Here is a 24,510-nt window from a genome sequence, read left to right on the forward strand (position 1 = left end):
CCAGTAAAAAGTTCCATGAGGGTGTTGCCTGTTTTAGGCTGGTATCTTAGATAATAATGAGATGCTGGAGACTTTACTTATTGATGATGGTCCCATTGTTGGCTTAAATTAAGTGTCAATATCTAATGAAGATACTAACATGTTATAACAAATACATGGAACCTGGGACTCTTAAAACAATCCCTAATAACCACTACAAGTTATTAACAAAGAGACCAGGAAAGAGAAAAGGTGCTGACATAATTTCAGACAGACCAACTTTTCTAATAAATTATTCTCATAGACAGTACTCCACAGAAAAAGACATCCTTGCTCAACAAACTCTTTAATACATTTCCTTGTCTTAGGTGGGGGGAGGGGAGAAGGAGCATTCCATACTTGCTTATGAAACTATCTGAATGATAAACACACCTAAAATGTCAGGGCTAACAAGTAAACAGCCCTGTCTGTGCCCGAGGTTATTAGAGCCAAAAATAAGTTTCAAGTTTCATCCCTTTTCCCATGTTTACTTTCTCTGCATATCTATGTGTATTCATCAAGAGCCAAGCTTCACACACAATAGAATCATCCAACAATTCAGTGGATGAATCTCTGCTTGCTGGTTGTAGCTTGTTTGTTCTCTTAGCATAGTGATTTGAGATATAAGTAGGAGCACAAGAAAATCATTCTTGCTGTCTTTTAGACCATTATGAACTTAAATACAACTGCTCAAATCCAGTAATTTTTATTTTATCATGGAATGTGGTTTGTAGCATATATGATTAAATTAAGAACTACTTCTTTAAATTTGTTTACATCCATCTTATATGTCCATCTCAAACTATTCTCACTGCCTTTATTCTTTCCTCTCTATCCTAGGAATGTGCACATTATTTCCTCGAGGTCAAAGACAAAGATATCAAGCATGCCTTGGCTGGACTTTTTGTTGAAATTCTTGTCCCAGTTGCTGCTGTGAGTTACATTTTTACCTTCAGAATTTTTTCAAGCTGGATGAGAGAATCACCCATTTCATGAAAACAGTATTAACATTCATCTCTATTCCAGGCTGTTAAAAATGAAGTCAACGTTCCCTGCCTTAGAAACTTCGTTGAAAGCCTATATGATACCACGCTAGAACTTTCTTCTCGGAAGAAGCATTCCTTGGTTAGTATCTATGAGAAAATCTAAAACACAAAGCAAGAGCGATTACAATTTGTTCCAAAATCTGCTTGCAAGTTTTAAGGCGCTCCATAGATAGGAAAATAACCTATAATTTTTTGAGCAAGATTTCAAAATTTAGTGCTTGCATTTAAGGTTGACCTTGACTTATATAACAATGATAATATACAAAGATTAGACCATGTCATCTCAGATCACCCTCCCAGTCTTATGGATTCTGTAATGTATTTTCAAGGTTAGCTTAAATTGATTTTTGTTTTAATTTATGAAGGTTTCCCTCACCCCCTGCCCCAGGTGAAAAAGTTTATAGGAATAGGTCTTCTGAATCCACAGGAGTTTTCACTGGCTAATTTCTATGGTGATATTTAGAATCTCAATGGATCCAGGCAGGAAAGGAAGTTAGGAGACAGTCACCATAGAAAGGATTCTGTAAAGTCTGGGAAAGCAGTTTTTGAAAATGATCTTGCACTGAAGAGCAGCATAGAAAAAAGTTTTGAACTGACTACAGTCTTTTGCTCTCCATGGTAAATAAAACTCCAACATATGAATCAAAAGTGATGTACTACCTCTTCTTGTGATAGTATGGAGGAAGCAAGTTGTTTAGCTGATTTTCACAATGGTTTAGGCTAATTAATTACCAAGTTAACAATTGCCACATTATTAAAGCAGGTATTCCATATCACTTTGCAGTACAGTGATATAAGATTTGTTCATTTCTCTAGTTGTCATTGTTACTAGTACTTGGTTTTGCTTTTAGGTTTTTGTTTGGAGATTATTCACTGTAATTAACTTTGCAGTAATGATTTCAGTAGTTCAAAGTCATTTTAATGGCCAGAGAGATAGGACAGGGGTAAGTCACTTGCCTTGCATGCGGCCGACCCAGGTTCAATCCTCAGCACCACTTATTGGTCCCCTGAGTATCACAAGGAGTGATCCCTGAGTACAGAGCCAGGAGTAAGCCCTGAGCACCACCCACCGGGTGTGGCCAAAAAATGAAAATGGAATCAGTTTAAAACTCAATTAGTAAAAAGAAGAAGAATCTATATGAATGGAATGCACAGCAACTGATTGTGGCAGTCTTTGTTAATTCGAGTTAATAAACGAGACTTTTACATTTTTGTTTAAAGTGAAAAATATCACTCACCTTATTTTGAGAGGAGTCATAAAGATTTATACAGCATGACTCACTAAAGTGATGAGAGGCTTTTCATTTATAATTTTGAGGGGTCATCCGTTATTCTGGCCTGACTTCTCCAGACTCTGCAGGAAACCAGCCCAGTTAGGCAGGAAAGGCACAGTAGCACCTCTGTTTATTCGGTTGTAAGCAAATTCCTCCTGTGGTTAAATTTGGCTTGGTGGAGTTTACCAATGCAATAACATTCCTTTTAGGAATCTCCCTTAATTACTGGAAGATCGCATGTTAAGAAACGAATAATAATAATACACACACCTCCCTCTATGTCAAGGACAAACTAGGAGCAAAAACAGCCAACAACATTTTCATAATTCTTGTGTCTTCCTGCTTTTTTTTTCCTATGCAGTGAGACTGATCTATCTAGGAGAGTAACCTTGTTTTTCCAAATTTGTGAGGGAAAGCTAAATTGGCAAATCAGATTTTCACTTATCGTATGATAAGTGAAATGATATCCAGTTTCCATTACCGGGTAAAGATATGTAGGGTGCCAGATTTTGCACAGGCTTGTTGTGTTGTTAAAGGGTTCTTCATATTTTGACCCCATCAAGCCTAGAGAAGGAGCCAGAAAGTAGTGTCTTGGCGTGTGTGTGTGTGTGTGTGTGTGTGTGTGTGTGTGTGTGTGTGTGTGTGTGCCTATCTTGTTGAAATAGAAATCATCCTATGACCTCATCTTCTTTCTCCTCAGGCCTTATACCCCCTGGTGACCTGTCTGCTGTGTGTCAGTCAGAAGCAACTGTTCTTGAACAGATGGCACATTTTCCTCAACAACTGCCTGTCCAATCTTAAAGTTAGTATTTGTTAGACCAAAAAAAGTCTTTTATAGAAATACATAAAATTTCTTAGGCTGACATATTGCTTCTAAGTTACTCCTAGTGTTGGGGAGGGGTGGGGTGGATTATACTATGATAATAGTAAAAAAATAAAAAATGAAATGTGTTTTCAGTTTTAGGAGGGGAATAGGGATAGGAGGAATCACTTTGACTTTAAAGAAAATATTCTGTCATGGTGGGATTAAATGCCATTTTTATGCATGGTTTTTGTTAGATTTTTTTTAATCTTTATTACTATTTTTTTTAATGTGGGTGAAACCGCTTTGAGCTGAGGCAAGCAGATGATTAGATTTCAGAACGGATTGCTGTCCCTTCCATCATTGCACTGTCCTTCAATCTCGGGAAATATTTGAGGGGATATGTTTGAGTCTTTGGGAGGATTGACCTAAGTACATGTAACTATTATTCCCTGTCACTGTTGTCATCAGTGGAAGGTATTCTATTCAGGGAGCATGACAGGTCATCCGCCCTAAGCACTGCTCTAGAATACTGGAAGGGTAAATATCATGGCCCCGTAAGCAAGAGGCCTACAGTTCAGAACTCCGTAATGATCAGCTTTAAAATCAGCTTTATTGGGCTGGACATGTCATTCAATGAGTGGTAAAACTCTCACTTGGCACATATGGGATGCTGGGTGAAAATTAAAAACAAGGAAAGAGAAGAAATTACCAAACTGTTTGGGGCCTAGAAGACAACTCAAAGGCTTAGAGCACATGTCCCCATGCCAGGGAACCTGGGCTTGATCCCAGCACTTCATGGCCTCCTTAGTATGGCCTGTGTAACCCTGGTGACCCCAGAACCACAGGGGATGTCCCAAAACAAATGAAAATCATTCTGTAGATCTTAATATGGTAAACATTTTAAACTGTAATGTCTTCCTGATAGATAAATGTACTCAGCAAGAAACATTCCTAACATCAATGCAAGTGACATGAATTTTTCAGAATTATTTCTAGTGGCATCCTAAAATATGTTCTATATATGTGTGTGTACATAATAGATTTTTATTCATTTATCATGCTATCAAATTTAAAGACTATAATTTTTTAGGCCTCTATATATGAATTCGCCACCTCCTCCACCAAAGCCCTTATGTTATCTCCCTCCCTGTTTGCATAAACTCATTATCTCTGTGGATTCCTCCCACATCACTTCCCTTCCCTCGAGTAACCACCATCATTTGCACTGGATTAGTTTTATCAGTTTTTGTCAGCTCATGTGCATATTCCACATGTGAGTGAAACCAGCTGATAGTTGTCACTCACATACTTGTTATTCAATTAGCAGAATCACCTCAAGTTCAAATCACTTTGTCCCAAATGGCATGATTTACTTTTTTTCTAACGCCTGATTAGTATTTCTTTGGATAGATCATTATTATGCCAGCATCAGCTCATCCTCAGTCAATTATAGATTGTGTCCTTCTGACTCTCTCATGCATTGTTGCGGTCTCAGAGCATGATTGTTTCTGATTCTGTATTACTACTTCTCAGCTTGTGCAAGCTTTTGTTCTTATTTTTCAGTAGTGAACCTCTTGCAATATCTCTTATTGATCAGTTCTTATGGTGGTAAATCCTGTTAGCTTCTATTTGTCTTTAAAACCTTTTTCCTCCATCATATTTCCTAAGATAATTTTGAAGGGCAAAGTATTCTTGACTGGCAGTTTTTATCTCTTATGAATATGTTACTGCATTCTGAATAAGTTCCTCCACTCTCTCAGCCTGTAAAGTTTTTGCTGAAAAGTATGATGAAAGCCTCACAGAGTTGCCTTTGCAGGTTACATTTTTTTCTCTAGAGGTCCTCAATATTTTGTCTTTATCATCAATTTGTCATGATCTGACAATGATGCGTCATGCTAAAGTTCATTTTACATAATAAATTTTAGCTTCCTGGATAAATGGTTGAATTTTTTATAAGCTTGTTATTTGCTTCATTTAAATTTTCAAGGTGCATTTAGTTATAAATTCCTATAATTGCTTATACCTGTTGCCTTGCCTTTTTGTTCTGAAACACTGTAATTTGGTAAAGTGGCTAGTATTAATTATGTTATTATGGCATTAACTATAATTGCATAATAATCTGCAGTAGAAATGCTTTAACCACCAACTATGTACTGGCTCTAAAAGGTGATTATGAAATACAAGATTAGAATCATTAGCTTTCTTCACATTGTCAGTGAAATATAATAGCAGTGACTATATAGAATTAAACTTTTTAGCATTCTGAAAACAGAATCTCTTTCTGGGTTATCAACTGTAATTTAGTGACTACTTTCAGCTGTTTATTTGTGAGAATTTCCTACATGTTATCTACCTCCAACATGCAGCCCAATGTCATTTTTCTCGTGTGGTCCACTTTATCTTGTGATTGGCTTCAGATGGAATTTTGTTTTCTCTTACATTTTATATAGAATATAGTTATTATGTTTAAAATCAAACATAAGTGATTAAGAATGTTCATGGTGCATTTTTCTGTATCCATCATAGAAAATGTGTTTATGACAAATTTTAGTTAGAATTTAAAAAATATTTTGCATGAAAATTTATTGCTGTGGTGAGAAAGACTTAAAGGTTTTGGTCAAGGTTGCCTTTGAAAAATAGCAATATTGTCTAATTTTGAAACTTAATTGTTACATCTTTGGTATTTTGTTTGGAGTTCTGGGGAGACGCCACTAGAAAGATGTACTAACAGAATTTTAAATATCCATAGGGATGAGTGGGGCCTGCTTGCAGTTAATGTTCCCCTATAAAACCATTTAAAGTATTTGCATTTCTGAAAGAGAAAAGCAGTAAGATCATAAAGTATAGAGGCATTATAAATCTGTACATTTAAAATGGATAACTATAAATCAGTGTTATTAGTTGTTCTTTAAAAAGGAAAGCATGTCTATAAAACAGAAAATGGTAGATCAGGAGAAATCAAAACAGATTCCACAAATTTGATTCAATTCTGCAGTTAGAAAGTACACAGCATGAAGTTCTAAAGAAGATGCTAGAAGTGGGAAAGAGGCAAGGGCAACTGTACAAAAACTATTTATGGAATTAAATCCCTTCCCTTGAGGAGCTAGGCATTTCAGTGGAGGATCAATGTGTCATGAAATTTCAAAATGTGATACAGTCTGAAGCATGTGAGCAAGGAGAAATAAAATCTGAATTTTATTCAGATAGAAACTCTTCCTCTGAAGGTTACTTGTCACTTTTAGACATCTAGTAGCCCTCGAAGGATGAATGAGGCAGTAATTAGACAAAATAAAAGCAACGTTATTTTACTGTAGCACTGTACACTGTCCTCCCGTTGTTCATCAGTTTGCTCAAGCGGGCCCAGTAACGTCTCCATCGTGAGACTTGTTGTTACTGTATTTGGCATATCGAATACATCACGGGGAGCTTGCCAGGCTTTGCCATGCGGGCGAGATACTGTTGGTAACTTGCCGTCTCTCGGAGAGGGGCAGTGGGATCGAAACTGGGTGGCTAAGATCAAGTGTAGTATCAAGTGTGTAGTTATTTTACTGTATGGGAAGTAATTGCTAGAATTTGCCATCGAAGATGAAGAAAGATCCTTGGGGGATAGCAATCAAAATAAAATCATATCAAAACTGTAATTTAGAATTAAACCCAGTTTGGTTTATAAGGCCATTCTAAAATGTCATAAACACACAGAAAATTTTCTGAACCTTTCAAAGAGTCCAATAGTGGGGAAGAAGTATCTGAAAAAAACTAACATCACTTCCAAAGTATATCTTGTCTTGAAGTATCTCAGCATTTCTTGGGATTTGGAGCCAAACATCACTTCATAAAGAACCACCAGTTTAGCTCTTCCCAATCTGATCTGGCCTTTGGCCTTTCTTGTCTCTCATCATCCCTTTCTGGTTTCCTCATACCACGTAAGGATAAGAAGCGTCTTGTTTGAACCCTAAGTGGCACACTTGGTAGCCATCTTTGATTTATCCTGCAGAGCCTTCATGGTAGCAGGGTGACTCTTGCAGAGTAGACATGCAAACCCTGCTGCTTTCAAAGCAAGCCAGCTCTCAAACTTGACACTCACTGAACATCACTGCCCTAGTTTGTCCTCAGGGTCAGTTTGTCAGAAATGGACGGCTACTCAGATAGCATGACCTTGAAGTCTTCACCATTCACACCTAACTGACTTAGCTCAGAACTAAATCATAGGGGTTAGAGAGAGAAGACAGCGATCAGGCACTTCCCTTGCATGCAAGTGACCTGGGTTCAATCGATATCACCACATATGGTTCCCCAGATGGTTCCCTGGTTCCCTGAGCAGTGTCAGGGGTGATTCCTGAGCACAGGGCCAGGTGCAAGCTCTGAGTACCACCATGTGTAGCCCCCCAAACAAAAAATAATCTCCCCCAAACACCCCAAAAACATATTAACCATATACCCATTAAAAGTGTTGGAACATTGTATGCATGAAACCCTATCATTAACAGTCTTCTAAAGCACTGTTCCTCAAATAAATTTTTTTATAAAATAAAGTGATGGGAAATTTATGACCCTTTTTCTTTTTTTAATCTTCTGAGGTATTGTGGTTTGCAAAACTGTTAATGATGGTTTCATGCATACATCATTTCAACACCACACCCACCTCCAGAGTATCCACTTCCCTCCAGCAAGTTCCCCAAACCCCTTCCTGTCCTACCCCTCTGACCCAAGTTCTGTGGACCAACTCTTCAGTTCTCTTGCCTTTAGTAAAATACTTTCACCAGGAAATGCACGTCTTTCTGACACTCTTGGTCAGTGGTGATCAACACTTTTTTCTTCTCTCCATATTTTATGTCAAATATGAATATAGTGAACTAAAAACAAAATGATATATTCCCTTTACTTCTGCTGGAGTGATAGCACAGTGGGTAGGGCGTTCGCCTTACAAGCGGCCAACATGGCCGACCCAAGTTCGATTCCTCCGCCCCTCTCGGAGAGCCCGGCAAGCTACCGAGAGTATTCGATATGCCAAACACAGTAACAACAAAGTCTCCAATGGAGACGTTACTGGGCCCGCTCGAGCAAATAATATACTTAACTCTGAAAAAAAGAAAATATGCTTTGAAAACTATAGCACTATAGCACTGTCCTCCCGTGGTTCATCGATTTGCTCGAGCGGGCCCAGTAACGTCTCCATTGAGAATTGTCGTTACTGTGTTTGGCATATCTAATACGTCACGGGGAGCTTGCCAGGCTCTGCTGTGCAGGCGAGATACTCTCGGTAGCTTGCTGGGCTTTCCGAGAGGGGCGGAGGAATCGAACCCGGTTTCAGCCTGGCTGGCTGCATGCAAGGCAAATGCCCTACCGCTGTGCTATGCTTTGAAAACATGATTTAAAATTTCTTTTTTGTTGTTGTGAATCCCCATTTATTAACAGTTCTTTGAAGTGTAGTCTATATTGTGAACATGATAACTATGTTCACATTTGTTAAACTTCTAAATGAAAGTAGCTGGTATAACATTCCTATGTCTTTTTACATTTTAACCTAATGAATACAATATGCCAGTGAAGTCCAGATTAAGAAAAAAACAATAAAAAATAGACCTCAAAAGTTAAGAAATGGCCAGAGAAATAATACAGTGGATAAGGCATTTACTTTTCACATAGCTGATCCTGGTACAAGCCTGACATCACATGTGTATTAACTTGTTTAATTTTCATAACATTCCTATAAGCTTCACCAATTAAAAATTAAAGAGCAACAAGTTCATTGAGACAGATGTCTATTTTTTTTTTTGCTTTTTTGGGTCACACCTCGTGATGCACAGGAGTTACTCCTGGTTCTCTCTCCTGACGGTGCTCGGGGGACCATATGGGATGCTGGGAATCAAACCTGGGTTGGCTGCATGCAAGGCAAACGCCCTACCCGCTCTGCTATTGCTCCAGCCCCAGATGTCTAGTTTTTAACCACCATGTTAGGATGTCAGAGGCGTTTGCTGATTTATAATGATTTTTTAAAAATATTTTTATTAGTGAGACATCATGAGGTACAGTTGTAGACTTACAAATTTTTGTGCTTGAGTTTCAATTATACAATGATCAAATACCCATCCTTCCACCAGTGCCCATTTCCCAACACCACAGATCCCAGTAATCCTCCCACCCCCCATCCCCCCATCCCACCCTGCCTCAGTGGCAGGGCATTCTCTTTTGTTCTCTCTCTCTTATTGGGTGTTGTGGTTTGCAAAAGAGGCAATGGGTGGCAATCATGTTTGGTCTATAGTCTACTTTCAGCATGCTTCTCCCATCCTGGGAGGATCCTCCCAACACCTTTTATAATGATTGAATGAAGAATTGAGTTCCTGAAATTTTTAAATGATGGAATACTTTAAATGCAGTTTTTTAGACCCAAGTCCCTTTAAATCACCAAAACATTTGATAATTATAAAGCATATTATAATTATCTTACTAAGGCAAAAAATATTTCTGGTGTAAAAAATTTCTGATGCTTCAAAAACAAGTTGGGATTATTTTTCTGAAGCTCCGTAAATAGTTATAAAGATTAATGGAAGGAGAACAGTAAGACATATTAGATGGTAAAGCACATTATAAAGCCTCCAAAATTAAAATGCTGTGTATTAACACATAATAGACAAACTAATAAAAAATTCCACGAAAAGGTCAAAATAAATAAGGATATTTAGAATTTTATAATAATCATCACTTTCAAAGATTAAAACTACAGAGTATGAGAAATCTTTCCCAAATCTAAAGAACTACTCCCAGTATCTTATAGAATCTATTTATGTTTCTCATCTTTATTTAGTTAATATTTTATTTTATTTTTATTTTTTTGGCTTTTTTGGGTCACACCCAGCGATGCACAGGGGTCACTCCTGGCTCTGCATTCAGGAATTACCCCCGGCAGTGCTCAGGGGACCACATGGGATGCTGGGAATCGAACCCGCGTCAGCCACATGCTAGGCAAACGCCCTCCTCGCTGTGCTATTGCTCCAGCCCCTCAGTTAATATTTTCAAGGTGAACTTTATCCTTGATCATCTTAAAGAAATTATTAGTATCCAAATTAATTTATCGACTCATCTTTATTCAGTTAATATTTAAACTGAAAGTAAAAAAATAAAACAGCTAGACTTGTAGTCACCTCTCAAGTCCCATCAGCTACTGTTCCTTTGCACCAGCAGATACAATTCCCAGGTTCCAAACCAGGATCCTTCTTCATCACCTTCATCATCTGAACTTCCATATGAATTTGTCTTCAGCCAAAAACTGTTCCTCGGGACCATGACCATTCGTTTTTAACATTACTCAGAGTTCCTAGTGCCACACATAGTATCTGGACTTGGAAAATCACTCAAATCTCTGTTCTGTGAGTGAAGGAACAAATGAATGGATCATAAAGTTTATGAGTCTTACTTTGCCTCTAGAAAACTGTCCTGACCCATTCCTTGAATTTACATTAGGTTTCCCTTTCCATTCCCTACCTCCTGTCTCCATTCTCAATCCATTGTCTCCCATCCTCCATCGATTGCATGCAAACATCTTAGAAAAATGGTCCACGCTCGGTAATGCTCAAGGGTTACTCCTGGGTCTGCATTCAGGAATGATTCCTGGTACTGCTTGGAAGACCATATGGGGTGGCAGGGATCAAAACTGTGTTGGTTACATGTAAGGCAATTGCCCTACCCACTGTCCTATTGCTCTGGCCCAAATAATAATTCTGTTTAATCTCTATAATCAAGGTTCTAACACAGTACCTAGTATACATTATTCTTATTAAAAGTGAGGCTAATTAATGGTTATAAGCTAGATAAAATAGATTATTGTGGGCCTGCTAAGGGGGCAGGTATGAGGGGTGGTTGGGAAAATGGAGACAGTGGTGGAGGGAAGGTGACAGTGGTGATGGAATCGGTGTTGGAATATTGAACGCCTGTTACAAATGAACAACTTTGCAAATCACAGTGTTTAAATAAAGTCAGAAAAAAATTAAAAATAAAGCAAAACACAAAAAATGGTACTAATTTTAAGTGGGGCTAATCAGATGGGAGTTGGGAAATCTGCTTTAAAACAATCTCTAAAGTGTCTTAATCAACAGTATTAAGAATGAATTTAATTTCTTCATGGTACCAGGGTATACCTAGGGTTGGAGGGGAAAGGCAATCTCTTAAGTATTTACTATGGCAAAGAAGAGAATGACATGACTCTTCTAGTGCTGCTCCATGGCATGCTGCCACCCACTGAGACTCTTCATTTCCAGGCATTTAGAGGTGAATTATTCCCACACCTCATGATTTAATCTTCAGTCTAACATCTTGGTTTTTTCTATTGTAGAATAAAGACCCCAAGATGGCTCGAGTTGCACTGGAATCTCTGTATAGATTACTTTGGGTTTACATGATTCGAATTAAATGTGAAAGCAACACAGCTACACAGAGGTAAGGAGCTGGCTCGCCGGGTTCCATAGCGGCCAAGAGCTACTTCAAAATGCCAAGCACAAGCTTCGCATGCTGGAGGCCTCGGTTCCGACCCCAGCACTGCATAATCCCTGAATACCACTGGGAGTTGCCCCTAAGCATGAATTACTCCCGAGTTCAGCCTCTCCCAGGGAGGAGGACTGCCAGAGCTAGAATGATGGTATAGGAGTAGAGATACTTGCCTTGCTTGCAGCCAACCAGATTCGATGCCCGCATTATACTTAGGCCTGGGACCAAAGGCCCTGAGCAGTACATCACTGGGCCCTTGCATTGTATCACCAGTGCAGCTATCTCTAGAAAGGACCCCAGGCTTTCTGGATACTATTTTGAAGGCCATTTTACCCTCAACCACCCCCCCCGCAAAATGGTAGCACGTCACTGAGTTATGTGTAAATAATGTCTCTCAGTCAGTGAAGAGAGTGTTTTTATTGTATTGTTTCATGAACTAATCCAAGTAGAAGAGGTTGGAAGCTGAGAATCTCGAAAACATTTTCAGAGCGTGTTTAGGCTTTGCTTCGTCATTAGTTCAGCAGCCAGCACAGAAACACCAGCCTCCACCAGGACGGCCAAGTTCTGTGCCCAGGGCTGCAGTTGCCACGTTAACAAAGGAAATGGCTATAATTTTCCAACTGCCCTGAGTTTTCCATGAATACTTTTCATAGAACAATTATGCTAATGGAAAAGGGATGAAATCGTTTGTTTTCTTTTTTCTGATTTCTCTCTGATTCTTAGATTAGATGAGACATCTGCCATTTTCCCTTCAAGAACTGGAGCTCAGCCAATCTTGCTTGTTCTCTTTCCCCACCCCCCTTATCTTTCAGCCGTCTTATAACCATCATCACAACACTTTTCCCCAAAGGGTCCCGTGGTGTGGTGCCAAGGGATATGCCTCTGAACATCTTTGTGAAAATCATCCAGTTCATTGCCCAGGTAATGGAGAAGCTTCTGGCAGTGAGAGTCTTCTAAATGCCTTTAAGTAGCCAGTCTCCTTCTTATAAAGCACTAACAAGTCTAAAATAATAACTTACACAGACAGGTGTTTCGGGATGGTTTTGAAACTGTGTTCACACTTAGCGCTTTTGTTTTCCTTTTGCAAAGCAGTGTGTCAAGTGTTTTCAGCATTTGACAAAAGAACTGGGAGACAGCGTTTCAGTGACTCATCTAAGGTCACTCATTCAAGGTCTGTTGGTGAAAGCTTCAGCACAGAACTCACATCCCAGTTCTTTCCTGATTCCCTGTGCTGGGTTCTGCAAGCCAAGAGGAAGCAAAGGGTCTGATATTTTGGGGGTGGAGATGAGGGGCAGGAGTCAAAAGATGACAAATTCCTGAATTTGAAGGGCAAATAATGTTTATGCTCTCACCCTGCAAACAGGGAAATTCAATGGGAATTTCAGTATTTATCAAGCATTTCTTTTGACAGCAACTGGCCAGAGCACTTTACAAGCACTAATTTATTTTAAAATTGGGTCTAGTATATTAAATAGTGTCAGTTTGCCATTTAGGTCCAAGTTAACACCCCAGGTTTTTATTTCTCAAAACACCATGGGAGTAAATGTTTTGATCCCAACTTTTACTTCATGCGACTTCAGCTTCACACCTTTCAAGAGCATCATTCTTCTAGATTTCACTTCTGTGGATGACAAGGCCTGCCTGCCTCCCATACCTGAGTGAGATAAGAATAAACGGAAATAAGCGATGTTGAAAATACCATTGAAGTACAGTTTATATTCTTGGTACAATGAAACGTCTCTATAATAGCATTCAAGGAAAGAGTATCACTTGTTTTGCTGGTAAATGAATAAATGTCACTTTCTACATGTTGTTACTACATGGCTGATAATGTATGCACACATGACTGTGTGCTCAGGATAATTTTGCTCTGTGTAGTTTAAAATCAGTCTGTATACATTTCAGTAGCCACTGTCTTGAACTCTTGAAATCTGGCTTAAATTTTCTGCTTAAGTACATTTAATTTATCTTCAATGATCATTCATTTCACATTCACAATTGTCGGTTATAGTATGAACCAAAGGATTCATAATGTTAAAGAACAGAAGGAATTTGGTTCTTTTGCTATGGCATTTTGAGAAGTAATTTTTCAACTGAGTTCCAGGAAGTTAGCAACTGCTGTACAAATAGAGTTTGGACTGTGTATAGTCCAGGCACGCCACTTCTGTAGATTTTTTTTCTGTATTTTTGGTCCATCATTCCATGCTGTAGGGGTTTGTTACGTGTGTGGTTCAATAAGGGTATCTCAGCATACCACACAGAAACAGAACAGTGCCACTAAAGATTCATGTGGCTCCATCTCCCTTCACAGATTCCCTGTGATCCCTGAAGCAAAGAGAGTCTCACTTTCTCTAACAGATGCCTTTTTATGTCTGTGATGGAGCTAGAAAGCTCATGGTGAACTTGTACTTGATCACTCTTGTTTTCTTGTTTTCGCTACAGGAGCGCTTAGATTTTGCAATGAAAGAAATCATTTTTGATTTTCTTTGTGTGGGAAAACCAGCCAAGGCCTTCAGTCTCAACCCAGAGGTATGACTGCTGCTTTGTGTCTGTTAGCTTGTGAGTGTGTTGAGAGTCAGAGCTTTGCTTTGCAACTTTGGGCCATGGGGTGAAGAACATGTTCTCTGAAAGCCTTTTCTGTATCTCCTTCCTTGTGGTTTGATTAATTAGGATAAATGATGGGATATCTAAAGTGAAAATTTGGATGAATGGACTAAGAATCATGTAATATGGATGTGCTATCATATTCTGTTCTTGTAAACCTTATTCAAAACATAATCTTTCCCTAAAGTTGGGGCTGTTCAATTTTAGAAATGACAGTCAAAGGACTTACAACTATTTTGATGTTACCATATTAACAAATTGAGTATCAGGAAGTGATGGAATATAAAAAATGAAGCAGAAAAGAGCTCATAGTAATAAAATAGGAAAATCTTGTGAAAGTAATTAAATAATGTATGAGTAGCACTGTAGCACTGTCCTTCTGTTGTTCATCGATTTACTCAAGTGGGCACCAGCAATATCTCATAACAAATTGTGAGACTTGTTGCTACTGTTTTGGGCATATCAGGTACATCACAGGGAGCTTGCCAGGCTTTATCGTCCAGGCAAGATACTCTCAGTAGCTTGCCAGGCTCTCCGAGAGGGGTGGAAGAATCAAACCAAGGTCGGCTGCGTGCAAGGCAAATGCCCTACCAACTGTGCTATTGCTCCAGCCCAGTGTATCATAATAAATATATTTTTCTGTAGCTGCATCCCATTATCTGTAAGGCTGATCATGGAAGTGAGTACATAACAGGTATCATGTAAAATGCAGAGTGGTAGAACTTATACAAAGTTCATTTTAAACTTATGTTCATTTTAAACTTCTTTGGGGCTGAGGGACCACAGCATAGTGGTGCTGAGAGCTTACTCATGACTGTGTGTTCAGGGATCACTCCTGATGGAGCTCAGGGGACCATATAGGCTGGGGATTTAATTATGATCAGGTGCGTGCAAGGCAAGTGCTTTATCCGTTGTACTATCTGTATGGTTAGGTTTTCAGAGAGTTTTTAAAAATCATTACCTCAACTCTGTACTGTCACTAGGTATTGTCTTCATTTTACAGAACAGAAACAGATTTAAACTTGGAAACCTTCAATAATTTCTTATGACCAGATCAATTTAAGAGATAAATTTGGCATTGAATTATGAAAACTATAGTAATTTACTTTTTTTTTAGTAATTTACTTTTGAAACTAAATTGAAAATATGTGCACCAGCTTACTTCTGACTCTGACATTATCTAGAAACCCAAATACACAAAATTACCCCAGCTTACTTGTGATTTTAGCATTATCTAGAGAGCAGGAAACTAAGAGAAATTACAAGAATGGCTCAGAAGTTGAACAATCTATTGAGAAAAGGAGGTGATCATTTTGGGTTTAGTTTTTGTATTTTTGGTTTTTTGTTGTTGTTGATTTATTATTTTTGGACTTCATCTCCGGGTTTAAACCACCAAAACATTTATTGTCTCTTGAGAAAAATACATAAATCTTGAAAATGTTTTATAAAACACAACTAAAATTAATGATAAAACTAAAGGACTTTGTTATCCAGTTTGTAGGTCCACATTGACTTGGTTATAAATCCCAATATCTAGAGAAATTTTCACCAAATACTAATTGAAATATTATTTTCTCCTTTAAGCCTTAATAAAAAGCTTTAAAATAAATGAGTCAGTATTACTTGATGTTACAAAATATAATTGTGTACCACACAATCAGTGACTTGGATAAACCTGACATGATGTGTAAATTACCACCTAATACTTAACATAATCTCAATTTTCTTACTTAAAAAAATAGAGTATTCAACATACCTTCCTTGTTTACTTTCTTAAAAATGAGAATTAACTAGTGGTTCTGGGTATATTCTGGGAATTCAATAAATTGTAATTAGATTATCACTGTTAGTACTGACACATTACTTTCTGGTATAGGTACTGTAGAATTTATTACTTCAGTGCCTTGAAAATAGGAATGTAAATGTTTTGCACATGACTGCTTCAGGAAGCCCAAATGTTTACCTTTAAGAGTAATGCTTCCAGAGAAACTATCTCACAGACTCTTCTTTCAGAGCCAAAGTTGTACCTTATCTGAGCCCGGGGAAGAGTAATCTGACCCAAAATAGCATATTTTTTTTCTAATATTAGCAGTAATGAGTTCTATGGCATTGAGGATTTTTTTAAGTTGATTTTCGCACTTGCCAGCACTTGTGAATAAAGTCAGTGTGATTTAGAGCAGATGATTTTGTTCTTGTGGTCCACATCAGGAATTTCTCTCTGTTTGTCCTCATCTGAGCTCTGTGAACTAACACATGTGGCTTCTTTCTCCTTCAGGAAGTATTAGAGCTTTCTCCTTACCTCAGCTTGCCTTACTTGCAGCTACCAGAGGATCACTGCCTACCTTTTTTGAGGTGCACTCAAAACTCTTCAAATAGACTGTGATATATGACCAGCTTCAGTTCAGTGTACTTTCAAATTCATGATAGTCTTCTCAGTTGTCTTCTGGAAGGCAGTGTCAGGGACAGAAACTTTGTTTTATTTCCATAGGTTCTTTCTAAATTGGTTTGCATTTAAAATTATTCTCTCAGGCTAATCTTGAGGTGAATCCAAGTCTAACTTTGCTAACAGACTGGTGGTTTGATGACACTACAGGAATTGAGCATTTTTAGCATGAACGTTTTGTCTCTTCCAGAGGATGAACATTGGTCTGCGTGCATTCTTGGTAATCGCAGACAGCCTGCAGCAGAAAGACGGGGAGCCCCCCATGCCCGTGACGGGAGCTGTTCTCCCTTCAGGAAACACACTGAGAGTGAAGAAAACATATCTGAGTAAAACACTGACTGAAGAGGAAGCCAAAATGATAGGTGGGTTTCAAAGCCATGTGACAACCGGATCTTAAAGCCTTTACAATGGCCCATCATGAGATACACTTTTATAAAAGTAGCCGAGGAGACATTCCAACATTAATTGTTTTGATTGATTCATGCTGTGCTCTTGTTTTACTGCCCTTTAAGCTTTTTGAAACTTCCTGGGAAACATTTTGCCATTTAAATGTTAGGTTTTTAACTATGGTTTTTTTGTATTTCTAATATTATCTATAATCCCCAGTAAATTTCTAAGATTTCTTTGTACTTCTGTAGAAAATCCTGTTTATAAAGGGCGAGTTTAGAATGTGGGTGTGCAACATGTATGTTCTGTGGCTGAGAGCTGCTTCCCCAGCCCCCCCCAGCAGAAGGGCAAAGAGATGGGGGACCACAGACTAATGGTCAGAATAGCCTGTTTAATGCAGAAATGTTAGTACACACATAGGACATCTGAAAGAGTTCAAAGTATAGAAAGGACTGCACATAGGTGTGATCATTCTTTTACAGGGGTAAAGCATTTCCACGAAGGCAGTTCTCTTGGGAGGATTAACTCAAGGAGAAGGTGCTCTGTCTCCCATGGACATCTAGATTGCTTTTCTCTTTCCCTTCAATTGTACATATTCAACAATTTAGTTTACTCCTTTTTATGCTTGCAGTTGTTTGGACAAGCACAGGAAGAGAGATTACAAAACTTAAGTTCTCTGCACTCTGAGAGCCAGGCTGCTGGGCTTCTACCATAAATCCCAGACTAGGTCCTCAGGCCAGTTTAGCTCTTCCTTCCTCATGGGGGTCCTGTCTCTTAAGTCATAATGGCTTGTATCAAGGAGCTTTTATACCTTATATACTGTCTCATTTTGATGCCAGAAAAGCTTTGCCACTTGCCCCTGATCCATCCAAGTCCCACAGTGAGGACCTACTTTTTTGGGGTGTTAGGAACCAAAGCCTGAGTCAAGTAATTATGATGGATAATGAGGAGTAGATATATTTCAGAGTCAATTAGTTCCCAAATATTAGAAGCATAGCATTAATGGTCTTTCTGTGTTTAAGCAAAGAACATTTTTCTATAGTGAAATATGAAAAGTTACAGGGAAAATATGAAAGCAAGTAATTCACTTCAAATACAAAGTCCAGAGCCATCTAAGTAACCAAGTCTGATTTGGGGAATTGCAAAGCACAAAGGGAAGGTTAAAGCTAAACTCAGGGGATTAGGCAAGATTTTTTTGTAAGAGCACTGTAAGCTTCTCTGGGAGGAGGAAACGGGGCAATTCACTATGCAGCCTAAAACATTTAGGTAACCCTAAATATCCTATAATAAATATATACATATACACAGATTGACTAATTTTCATAGTTTGAGTCTTTTTCCCCCAATAGAGTTAGTTCAGTCTATATTTAAACATGCTGTATTCTACACGCATCAGTTTATATTGTAAGTTTAGCCGATAGGAGTTATAACAATGCTTAAATGAATGTAAAAAGAATTAGTGAATGATAAATACTCATTGATAATTGTTTCATTAAACTTTAAATGTTAAGGGGCTGTAGCAATAGTCTAGCTGGCAGGGCGCTTGCTTTGCAAGCATCCAACTCGGTTTGATCTCCAGCACCACGTATGGCCCCAAGCTCCCCCAGGAGTGATTCCTGAGCATAGAGCCAGAAGTAAGCCCTCAACATCGCTGGGTGTGGCCCAAACCAATGTCCACCTCCCCCCCCCAAAAAAAAAAGTTTGAATGTTAAATGTAAGGTAGTCTAAAATAAAAAATTAAATTAAAAAATAAAATAAATAGTAAAATACTTTAAGATTTATGTATATGAAATCCATATCTTTGTCTTTAACTATAATGGAAACTGTATTTAATGATAGCAGTAAAAATTATGTATAATACTTTTTTTATAGGGCTGGAGCGATAGCACAGCGGGTAGGGCATTCGCCTTACAAGCGGCCAACATGGCCGACCCGAGTTCGATTCCTCCACCCCTCTCGGAGAGCCCCGCAAGCTACCGAGAGTATTCGATATGCCAAACACAGTAACAACAAAGTCTCCAATGGAGACGTTACTGGGCCCGCTCGAGCAAATCGACGATCAACGGGAGGGCCTTTACCTTTACCTTTACCACCATTTATGATACTTCCTGTGATCCCCTAAATATCACCAGGAGCATCACCTGAGCACAGAGCCAGGAGTAGCCCTTGAGAACTGATGCATTTGGGGAAAAAACAAAGTAATAATAATAATAATAATTTTTGCTAAAAATGTCCACACAAAGAAAACAATGTAATTATTAAAACCTTAAGTCAGAATGAGAATTATTCTTTATCTAGTCACTAATGATAGAGGATTTTCTTATATTAACCAGAAACAAGAAAGCTAGAGTAAAACATTCTAGTTCCCTTTTTATTTTAGTGCTCTGGAAAATATTTGCTTGAGGGGTTTTGAGAATTCTGCTTCATGAGTTTCAGTGATCATTTGGTGAGCGACCAAGAAGTATAGGATACTCTGCTAAGAATACTACAAATTAGGAATTGACAAGTACAGGGCACTCTGCTAAGAGTACTATTAGTGCTTCAAGGAGATTATACTCAAAGAAGTCATTGCCCCATAGAATGTTTTCAGCAACAATATGTCACAGAGATTAACACAATGGAATTTCACTCTATAATAAATTCATTCAATGATTTGACCACCACACATAACTTTCCAGGTATGTCATTATATTACTCTCAAGTACGAAAAGCAGTGGACAACATTTTAAGACACCTTGATAAAGAAGTCGGAAGGTGTATGATGCTAACTAATGTCCAGATGTTAAACAAAGAACCAGAAGATATGATCACGTGAGTACAATGAAGACTAAATTTTCTATGAAGAGTTTTCAATGATGACCTGGGGCTGGAGAGATAGTACCGTGGGTAAGGTGCTTGCCTTACACAGTTTATTCTACAACAATGGCAATTAGTTTTATCACCTTCCACTAAAATGTCTGTCATCTGGGGAGTTCTGTGCTTCCTATGAAACCTGTGGAGCAAGGACTGCAGTAGTTAGGAGGGATTTATACACTAATTTTTAATCTTAACTTGCTCTGATAGATTGGAATTTGCCTTACACTACAGGCTAGGCTGGATCATCTGTTTTCTGACATATAGGAAAAGAATCCCAGTTGTTTAAAACATCTGATGAACTACCTTGGTTTACCCTTTAAACAACTGACTGTGTTGCAAGTTAACTATTAGAAGAGATCACTAGACTCCCGCTTTAGATAGCTATTGAGAATGTCATTCAAAGACTTTGTTTCAGTGGTTTGGAAGTCACTGGACAACAACCTCCTGCCAAGGTTCCTCATATCTCTCATGCAAAAGAGCTATCGAAAGGGAAAGAAAATAATCTTCCAGCTTTCCACCAAAGCAGAGTATTTTAAAAGTCCCATTTTTCACTTCAACAGCCTTGTGTTCATTCTTAACAAACTTGCAAAACCATCCTAAAAAGTAATGGAGAGGAGCGAAGTTGCTCTCTGACTATCCTCTTTAGATTCTAAATACAATGGCTACAGCTTTTGCCTTGCATCCAGCCAATCCAGGTTCAATCCCCGGCATCCATATTGTTCCCTTAAGCACTGTCAGGAGTAATTCCTGAGTGCAGATCCAGAAGTGACCTGTGGGCATCGCCAAATGTGGCCCCAGAAACAAAACAAAAATAAATAAATAAATAAGTAAATATTCTAAAGAAATCAGATTCTTTTTGTTATAGTTCTACAACTCCTTTCCAGGAATGAATTACTTCTCTGCTACTTTGTACCACAGGATTGTGTATTCTTTTCCTGTGGTCGCATTAATTTTGTGCCAATTCTGTATGTATTCTCAGAAGCCTAACTCATCAAAATTTCAACAGGCTGTTATATTTTGTCACTTCAGCTGTGAAAGATTTGATGGGCAGTTCATTTTTTCCACAAAGATTACTGATAAGATACATGATTATGAGTTAAACAGTTGGCTGAAATTAAGCTGAAAATTGAAATAATATACAAAAAATTAGTATCTTCCTTCAGAATTTATAACAGTAGAAAAGGCATCAATTATCTTTGAACCTTCATAACCTCATGGAAATAAAAAGAGACACAGATTCCTCACCTTAGTCCCATCAGCATAATTTGAAAAATCTCAGAAAGTGTATAACTATATACATTTCAATATTTTGTTGACATTATGAATAGCTTATTTTTGGATGCACTTAATCTTTTTTTTAAAAAGTTGGGGGGTTGGAACGATAGCACAGTGGGTAGGGCATTTGCCTTGCATGCAGCTGGCTTGGGTTCGATTCCCAGCATCCCATATGGTCCCCTGAGCACCACCAGGAGTGATTCCTGAGTGCATGAGCCAGGAGTACCCCATGCATCACTGGGTGTGAACCCAAAAGCAAAAAAAAAAAGTTGGGGGGCGGATACTCTGGAGGAAATATAACTTACCAGATAGAAACTTACAGATTTCATTCACCTTATTAGCACCATTTCTTTTGTACGCTAAAGTTCATTATAAATGCTAAGTGTAGAAATGACTGTTTATTTCTGGTGTGATTCACTCATGCATGTCTGTAAATTCATAGGTTCAGGTACAGCCATGGGAACCACACCCCATGGAACCCAGCTGAAAGACAAAACTATATCACAGAAGGCAGTTGCTATTGGCATTCCTCTTTTTAGATGTACCCATTGTCTCAGGTACATCTGAATTTTCACAAATTCTCTTTAAAATCACCAAACTATAAATAGCCTAAATATAACAAAAGACTGTAAGGGGCCCATTCCAGGCTGACTTAGAAAGCAGAAACTCAAGTATTACTCATACTTCAGTTTTTTTAGAAAATTTTTACATGCTTTTGACTTGTGTTTAAACTTTGTTTTCAAATTTCAGTGGTGAGAGGAAGCCAAAAATTGACCTTTTCAGGACCTGTGTCGCCGCTATCCCTCGACTGCTTCCTGATGGGATGTCAAAACTTGAACTCATTGACTTGCTGGCCAGGTACGTGAGAGTATAATGGACATTTAAATGACAGCATTGATTTTATTTTTATTTATTTTTTTAATTTTATTGAATCACCGTGAGATAGTTACAAGCTTTCATGTTTCGGTTGTAATCACACAATGATCAAACACCCATCCCTCCACTAGTGTACATTCCCCACCACTAATATCCCTGGTATACTCCCCCCCTTCCCACCCTCCCCCTGCCTCCATGGCAGACAATATTCCCCATACTCTCTCTCTACTTTGGAGCATTATGGTTTGCAATACAGACACTGAGAGGTTAGCATGTTTTGTCCTTTATCTACTTTCTGCACACATCTCCCATCCCGGTTCCTCAAGCCATCATTTTCTTAGTGTTTCCTTCTCTATTCCAGCTGCCTTCTCCCTTTTGCTCATAAGGCAGGCTACCAGCTGTGGAGCATCTACCTGCCCCGTGTATCTGCTATCCATAAGTGTCAGCCTCATGTTGTTTTATACTCCACAAATGAGTGCAATTCTTCTATGTCTGTCCCTCTCTTTCTGATTCATTTCACTTAGCACCAGCATTGATTTTAATATCTTGTTGTGATTTTTTTTAAAAAAAATAGGATGATCATTGACACCTGACAAATATTTACCAAATGAAGCATTACTCTAAGTACTAAGTACTGTGTGGAAGCAAAGAGGAATAAAGGAAGTCTTTCCCCCCCCCCCCCCGCAACCCCCACATTCAAAGGGTTTGTAATCAAAGCTAGAGGCCAAAAAGACAGCAGCGAGCTTAAGGCTCTTGCCTTGAATAGCCCTGACCCTGTATGATCCAGCACCTTAGGTGGTTCCTCAAGCACTTCCAGGAATGACCCCTGAGTACAGAACAGGAAGTATGCCCTGAGCGCTGTTGGAGGTGACCCTACAACTAAAATAAATAACAAAAAAAATAGTAAAATAAAAGTTCAAAGCAAATACGTAGCACATAATCACTTCACTTAATCACTTAACCCCCGTTATTCATCGATTTATTCAAGCGGGTGCCAGTAACGTCTCCATTCATCCCGGTTGCGTGCTAGCGTAGCCCAATGGTATCTGTTCGTTTTAGGAACATGTAGAGCCTCAAACCGATCATTTAGGGTCTTGACGAAGAAGTCTGACCATCTTATAGGTGGGCGTCCACGTGATCTTTTGATGTCTCGTGGAATCCAATCAGTAATGGCTCTAGTCCAGCGGTTGTCTATAAACCTCATTACGTGTCCAGCCCATCTGATTTTTGATGTCTTGGCAAATGAGACAGCGTCCCTGATTCTTGAGCGTTGACGAAGATCAGAACTCCGGATTCTATCTCTCATTTGAGTGAATCGTGATATTCCAAGCATAGTTCTTTCGATTCCTCTTTGAGAGACCCGAATAGCGTTCTCATCCTGTTTTCGTAGGGTCCAGGTCTCTGAGGCATATGTTAATGCAGGAAGAATAGTGGAATCAAAGAGATGTGCTCGTAGCTGGAGGTTCTTTGTCCTTTTAGTTATTTCTTCAATGCTCTTGAAGGCATTCCAAGCCGCTCTCTTCCTCCTGCGCAACTCAGGTGCCAGGTCATTCATCATGTTGATTTCTCGACCTAGGTATATATAACTGTTGCATTCGGAGATGGTGGTTCCGTTGAGAGCGAATGGAGCGTCAGGAACAAGGCTGTTTCTCATAAACATTGTCTTCGTAAGATTTAGCTGTAGTCCGACCTTTCCACATTCACGGTCAAAGTCGTTCAGCATTTGTGCCGCTTGGCTGATGTTTGGTGTTATTAGAACGATGTCATCAGCAAAGCGGAGGTGGTGTAGTTGCCGACCATCTATCTTCACTCCCATGTTTTCCCATTCCAGTCGTCGCATGATGTTCTCGAGGGTGGCACTGAAGAGTTTTGGTGAAATGGTATCACCCTGCCGAACCCCTCTCTTGATATGGATGATTACTTCTTTGTAGAATGGTGAGATCTTGGTAGTGAATCCGCAATAGAGCTCACAAAGGATCCTGATGTATTGAGTTTGTATGCCCTGATTGGCCAAGGCTTCCATGACCGCTTCTGTCTCAACAGAATCAAAGGCCTTCTTTAAATCAATGAACGTTAGACAGAGCGGCATCTTGAACTCCCGAGATACCTCAATGAGCTTGGTTATTGTGTGGATATGGTCGATGGTACTGAATCCTTTTCGGAATCCAGCTTGTTCACATGGTTGTCCTTCATCTAGTGCTCTGCTAATCCTATTCAGGATGACTCGAGTGAATAGTTTGTAGATGACAGACAATAGGCAGATTGGGCGATAGTTGCCAATGTCGTGGATGTCTCCTTTCTTGTATAGTAGTACAGTCCTGCTGGTTTTCCATTGGGATGGAACCTTGCATTCAGACAGGTAGCGTGTGAAGAGTCGAGCCAATGTATTGATGAGTACTGATGGTAAGTTCTTCAGGTGTTCAGGTCTGATCTTGTCTGGGCCAG

General features: G+C 38.9%; 1 protein-coding gene across 4 annotated transcripts in view; it reads left to right on the top strand.

The window, feature by feature from the left end:
- The window catches only part of FRY (FRY microtubule binding protein), a 381,871-nt gene that overhangs the window by 224,526 nt on the left and 132,835 nt on the right, over positions 1-24,510 (top strand). For all 4 annotated transcript variants that reach the window (XM_056110039.1, XM_056110037.1, XM_056110038.1 and 1 more), the window contains exons 9-17: positions 859-951; positions 1,045-1,143; positions 3,039-3,140; positions 11,473-11,576; positions 12,437-12,545; positions 14,067-14,153; positions 16,862-17,033; positions 19,737-19,869; positions 21,940-22,047. In XM_056110039.1, coding sequence (XP_055966014.1) covers positions 859-951; positions 1,045-1,143; positions 3,039-3,140; positions 11,473-11,576; positions 12,437-12,545; positions 14,067-14,153; positions 16,862-17,033; positions 19,737-19,869; positions 21,940-22,047 — 1,007 coding nt within the window. The remainder of the gene's footprint in view (positions 1-858; positions 952-1,044; positions 1,144-3,038; positions 3,141-11,472; positions 11,577-12,436; positions 12,546-14,066; positions 14,154-16,861; positions 17,034-19,736; positions 19,870-21,939; positions 22,048-24,510) is intronic.

This window comes from Sorex fumeus, unplaced genomic scaffold (assembly GCF_029834395.1).
Source record: "Sorex fumeus unplaced genomic scaffold, SorFum_2.1 ptg000008l, whole genome shotgun sequence".
NCBI lineage: Eukaryota > Metazoa > Chordata > Mammalia > Eulipotyphla > Soricidae > Sorex > Sorex fumeus.